This window comes from Galeopterus variegatus, unplaced genomic scaffold (assembly GCF_000696425.1).
Source record: "Galeopterus variegatus unplaced genomic scaffold, G_variegatus-3.0.2 Scaffold1972, whole genome shotgun sequence".
NCBI lineage: Eukaryota > Metazoa > Chordata > Mammalia > Dermoptera > Cynocephalidae > Galeopterus > Galeopterus variegatus.
Window position 1 is genome coordinate 11,852 of NW_007728083.1, and position 6,551 is coordinate 18,402.

A 6,551-nucleotide genomic window follows, 5' to 3' on the forward strand; every position below is an offset into this window, starting at 1 on the left:
TGCTATAACAAAAAAAATGAAATACTACCACTTGCAGCAACATGGATGGACTTAGAGAAAATTATATTAAGTTAAATAAGCCAGGCATAGAAAGAGAAATACCACATGTTCTCACTTATTTGTGGGAGCTAATAAAAATAAATAAGTAAATAAGTGAACGGGGGTGGGTGGGGAAAGAAGACACAACAATCACAATAATTCCTTGATTTTGTTAAGACAAGTGAACAAATATGATGTTGATGGGGGATGGGGGGAGAGGGAGGGAAGAAAAGGAGGAATTGGTAAAGGGACACAAAAATCAATTATATTGTATATAAATAAATTAAAATAAAAATAATAATAAATAAAAATAACTATAGTTTTAAAAAGTATGGGAAAACAGTTGCTTTGTATAATGTTGGTAGAAATGTAATTGGCACAATTTTTAGTGGGTAATTTGGAACTCTCTATAAGTTTTTTTAGTAAGTGTTCCCTTTGTCCTAACAGTTCTACTTGTAAGAATTTAGCCTAAGGAAATAATAGAATAATTAGATAAATATGTAGGTATGATGATCTTCATTACAGTGTTGATTATAAGGACAGTCTAAATGTCTGCTGTTGAATCATTTTTAGCTATTACAAAGGATAAGCTAGAAAAAGTGGATCACATAAGAGCATGTGTAGTATGATCCTTTTCACATAAAATCAGATTTTTGTTAGCCTTCTAGGTATTTCTGATGCCTATATACACATATAAATCAAGGCCCATTATATGAGATAATGTATATAAAATGCCTAGCACGGTGCTTGGCACATAACATTCAATATAGGTGCCGTTGTTATTACTGTCAGCATTCAGTGGTCATTAAGAGTTCTGCCATCAAGTACTGTGCTAAGTACTTATGACAGATAAGAAAATGCCTTTGAGGAATTCTGCTACTGGTCATCATCCCTTGCCATTTGCCCATTCTGCAGTGGTGTTGGTTCTCAGATGAATCGTTCAAGTACAGGGTAGTTAATGAGGAGTGTCTCATTTGTGCCATCACCATCAGAATGTTGGTTGGAAATTATTGAAAAATTTCCCCCTACTTCAAAGTTAAAACCACAAAGTTTGTTTTAAAATTCTCTTCATTTCAAGATGAAGATGGAACCAGCTTGAATTCAAGCATCCTGGCAGCACTTCAAAAAATGCAGGATGGCTATTTTGGTGGGGCAAGGTAAGTGACCTGTACACACTCTGTTGTGAAATTAAATGAAATTTGGGAGCTGGGTATGTTAGTGATAGCAGATGTTAGTTGTGATGTTAGTTGTGATGCCTTTCTCTGTATCTTCAACAACATAATCCCATCCTACTCAGAGGAGCTGGTGTTTGATAGATTGAGTAAAAGAATTTAATGTTATAGAGGAAGGTTGGAAGTTTTTTCTACCCTGTTCTTTGCCTAGGTCTCAGAAGACCAGAAAATTTATTCTTTTTAAAAAAAAAGCTACTAAATTATTTGATTCTGGCTGCTTTTCTTTTCTTTTTTCCTTAGGTTTTTACTTTGAAAATTTTCAAGCTTACAGTAATTTCAGCAATAGTACTGAACACTCATATACTCTTTCTCAAAATTCACCTGTTGTTAACATATTGTCCCAATGTGTATTCTCTCTCTCCCCCTTCTGTCCCTTCTTTCTTTCCTCCCTCTCTTCCTACCTAACCCCTCCCTCACACATCCATATGTATATACACACACACACATACTGTATATAATATACATATACATGCACACACTAAGAGAGTTAGCCATGGACATCATAACTCTGCAACCCTAAATACTTCAGTTTCTATCATCTAAAAACAAGGGAATTCTCATATATATCTATAATATAATTATCACACTTAGGAAATTTAATATTGATACATGATCTGATATCTGATATAGAGTCCATATTCAAAATTACCCAATTGTCCCAATAATATTTTTCCATAGCTTTTTTTCCCAGTCCAAGACAAAAACCAAAAATCACACATTAGCATTTAGTTGTTATATATATTTGGTGTCTTTTAATCTAGAACAGTTCCCCAGATTTTTTTTAATCTTTCATGACAGTTTTCATTACATTTTTGAAGAATGCAGTTAAGTTATTTTGCAGAATATCTCTCAATTTGGATTTGTCTAGTTGTTTTCTCATGATTAGATTCAGACTATATATTTTTGGCAGGAATACTGCCTGTCTGATGTTGGGTTCTTGTTTTAATATAGTATTTTTAAGATGGAGAATACCCCTTTAACTATTAGGAGAGACACAAGATGAAAATAAAGATTTTATTATTTACAGGTCCTGGGGGGTTACATGGCATGCCTGCAGACCACACACGTGGAGGTCAGAGAGTGCATGGAGAGAGAGAAACCCATGGGCCAACATTTTTATTGGGTCCAGGGCATTATCCAAATAGGTTTTCTGCAGAGAGTTTTAATTGGTGGGTTTAAAGCAAGCAGGCATGAGTTCCAGGAGGTCACACTGTGACTGAAAGGTGGTGGCTGTGCATATATGCACAGTCTGTGCAGGGTGTGGGGATGAGTGGGGCCAGTCAGGTAGGTTGGATCTAACTGTCCTACAGGGAGGTGGTCACCAGGAGGAAGTTGTAAAAGGCAGATATCTGGATCTACCACATTCAGGAACTGGGGAAGGTGTAGAACCGGAAATTGTGTGAAGGGTAACTGAGCCCTGCTTCTGGTATGATAAAGTTAAACATATTTAAAATGGATGTCAAGGCAACATAAAATCATAAGAATTCACTACAGTCCTCCTCGGTGCATCAAATCAGGAGGCACAGGAGATTGGTTTGTCACATTATTTGGTGATTTTAACCTTGACTACTTGATTAATGCGGTTTCTGCCAGATTTCTTCATATCCTTTCCCCAGTTGTCTTCAACCAAATGGTGTTAGCTTCCATTGATTCCTATATGAAACAGTTAGTACTAATGGAGTTGTAAAATGGCATTTCTGTGTTTCTACCATTCTGTGTACATTTCTTAGTTGGAATTCTTATGTAAAAAAAAGAGAGAGAGAGAGAGCTTTTCCTTCCCGTTTTTTATTTTGTAGTTTAGTATCAGCATAGATTCATCAATTCTTATTTTATTTAATATATCATGATTCATTCCTCTCATTATTTATTTCAATGTTCAAATTATACAAGTTCTGGCTATTGGTAGCCTCTTCAAGTTAGCTTCTTTAGAAAATTGGTACTACTGACTTTTATTTTGGATGCTGTAATGGGCTTTACAAGAGGGGAGGATATGGCTTACTATCTACTATAATTTATAAAAATTTTAAGTACTATCTTTCATGTTCAAAATGGTCTTTTTCGGCTATTTTTGTAATGATGTGATGGATTTGTGATGTTTTAGCTTCATTCTCTCTGGCTTCTCTAGTAGCCAATGTAAATCTTTACCAGATGTTTGGCATAGCTAGTTAGCAACATAGTATATGGCAGTGGAAGAGAGCAAAACTGATCAACTGGTGGACTGTGAACCCATAACTAGCCTTTATTAACACAGTCCCCTAAGCACTTAAGCTGTACACTATGCTTAGGAGTGCTGTAAAATTTCACTTTTATAAAATTTATACTAATGTCTGAACATTAGTAATCCCCCAACAAAACATGCTAGGTATCATTTTGTCACTAAGATTGTGTTACTTTAAAAATGATCTCCCCTGATTTTCTGTTTCTATATACCCTCTAATTATCAGGATTCAAACAGGCAAATTGTCAGAGTTTTTAACAACATCTTGCTGCACACACTTGAGCTTCATGGACCCTGGACCTGAGGGTAAGCTGTACAGTGAAGATTATGATGACAACTATGATGAGCTGGAATCAGGCGACTGGATGAATGGCTATGATTCAACCAGTAATGGTAAGGAGGCTTCATAAAGCACTGGCCTGGCTGAACAGGAATACAAAATTTTGTTTATCATTGTCCTTAATAAATTCATGCTGCCAGCAGTCTCAGAGTTCCATCCTCACTCCTTTTTAATATGCCTAGATTTCTACTTTTGTTTGGCTTCACTTTTTATCTCTCTACTTACCTTTGGTTTCTGATCTAACATCCCAGTGGTGATCATGGAGTGTGGAGTTGGACTGTCCCTAAATAAGGTTAGGGAAGATTTTCCTCCTGGACATTGGAAGTGGCTGGTGATATTGCAGTGGGAAGAGGGCTGGCTGATTAGCTCAGTTGGTTAGAGCATGGTACTGATCACTCCAAGGTCAAGGGTTTGGATCCCCATACTGGCCAGCCGCCAGAAAAAAAGGGGGGGAGGGGGGAAGAAGCAGTGGTGAGTGAGATATTTAGTCAAATATGTAATTGGAAAATTATACGCATATGATACTGCTTTTTGACATTAAAAAGCATAAAAATTTGAAATTTAATTAGAGTGCTTTTTATATAATATTCGAGGGGCATATCAGAATATCTGGGGAGATCTGTGTCATTTGAAAAGGCTTTTCAGTATGCCTATTGCTTTTATATTACAAACTAGGCAAATAAAAGCACAACAAAAACAAAATCTAATTGGCTGCTGAGAATACAAAGATGATATAGTGAGAAAGCATTTCAGGGACATGGATTAAAACTGGCTGCAAAACAGTGCCCTGCAGTGTTAAAATACTGACTTAGGCAGGGCAAGCATTATATTGTTTGAATTCCAAAGAGAGAAGGGCCAATAAGAGAATTATCCTTCTAGCTCTCTAAAACATGATTTGCCTGCTTTCCTTGTCTGGGTATTTGATTGTAAGCCTATATTTTAAGGCAGCCAATTTCTTTATCTTAAGAGCAATGTGTTGGAGAAAAAAATAATAAATCTGCTTTCCTCAGTGAGGTAGCAAGCATAATCTCATGTACAATAGACCAACAGGTTAGCAGTCAGAAGGACTATTTTCTTGTTTAGGCTTGGCATTTACTCACTTAAGTACCACTTTATTCACTCTGTATTTGTTTTTGTAAGATCTAAAATAGTTTGAATTTCTTTGTTGTAAAAGTACATTAAATACAAGGCTATATACTTTTATCAATAATAACCAAAGTCATGATGTCTATCTCAGCACAAAATACTTTGAAAATTAGACGAGAATGATCATATACTGAGGTTGTTTGCTATTCCATGGGTAGTTGTGATTTTCATCTGTAGTACTTGTTTCCTTGTATTAATTTCTAAAATACATCTTTTTTTTTTTTTTTTTTTTTTGTCTTTTTTGTGACCGGCCGCACCGCGCTCAGCCAGTGAGCGCACTGGTCATCCCTATATAGGATCCGAACCCGCGCGGGAGTGCTGCGGCGCTCCCAGCGCCTCACTCTCCCGAGTGCACCATGGGGTTGGCCCTAAAATACATCTTTTTAATAATATGTATTACTACATTTGATATTATGGCATTCTGAGTCACTTTCCCACATCTGGGTTTACTCATCTGTGATCTCACGATGGGTGTGTTTGTTGCTTGCCAGCCTTCTGTGGGTAGAGAGCTTCTCTCCATATTCTTCATAACCCTCCATTCAAGTATCTGGATTGCATTCAAGGTTAAAATATTTGTCATTAGGATGTCACTGAATATAACTTTCATTCTTACAGCTCTGCTAGTTCTTATTAGTCATATCAGAGCACAGAAAGATATCTGGAGAGATCGTTGAAGATTGCCAAAACTCAGATGACGCATGACTGACTTAGCAGACTTCAGTATTGATCCAGTGTGTTTTTCCAACTATAAACATTATGAATATTCATGTAAAATCTGAAATAGTAAACATCCACAGGGTATATGTATGTTTTTTGTTTCCATTATCTGTATTCAGAGATAATGTTATAGAAGGTGTATGGGGGAGGGGAAGCCCAAGAGGATAGGGACCATATCTGTCTTCTTCACCACTGAAACCTCGGCACCTAGTACACTACCTAGTACATATTAGCCAATAACTATTTGGTGAATAAACAAATGATGTGACTAAGAAGACAAGTATGTGGCCAATAGTCCTTTCTACACCAATGCCACATGGAGGTTGTTTTTTTATTAGTAAATGTAGCTGCCATTTGTAGAATCTGTTTGTTTACAACTATGCTCAATGTTTGGTGGAAGATTCTTATCCTTCCCTGACCCTTTCTCACAAAATTCTTCTCATACAACTGGGACTTGGAAAGCCCTGTTCTGCTCCTCCACCACCACTGCCATCACTGCCACCACCACTACCATCACATGCACACACACACACACATATACAGATTATGAAACGCCTGCTCCACCCATCCTAGAATAGCTCATACTGCTTTCAGGAACTCTAACATTGTCTCAGCAAAGTTGAAGAACGGATGGGTCCTGGTAAAATGGCCATAGTCTCTAAATCTTAAAGCTATGAGGTTGCATAATGATCACAAGTTTTTTTTCCCCCATGAGCTAAAAACAACCTACTTATGGTGCTGTGTTGTGGGCACAGTAACGTGTCATTCTGTTTGCTGGAGTAGACTGTGAAGGAGCTAAAATGTTCATTTTTTTTCTCCCCCCCCCCCCCCCCCCCCCCCCCCCCCCCCCCCCCCCCCC

At 37.3% G+C, this 6,551-nt stretch overlaps 1 protein-coding gene across 1 annotated transcript in view; it reads left to right on the forward strand.

Moving 5' to 3' along the window:
- Positions 1 to 1,117: 1,117 nt before the first annotated feature.
- The window catches only part of LOC103596281 (phosphorylase b kinase regulatory subunit alpha, skeletal muscle isoform-like), a gene marked incomplete at its 5' end in the record, with an annotated part of 38,561 nt that continues 33,127 nt past the window's right edge, over positions 1,118 to 6,551 (forward strand). Inside the window, 2 exons of the mRNA XM_008579876.1 lie at positions 1,118 to 1,196; positions 3,716 to 3,882. Coding sequence (XP_008578098.1) covers positions 1,118 to 1,196; positions 3,716 to 3,882 — 246 coding nt within the window. The remainder of the gene's footprint in view (positions 1,197 to 3,715; positions 3,883 to 6,551) is intronic.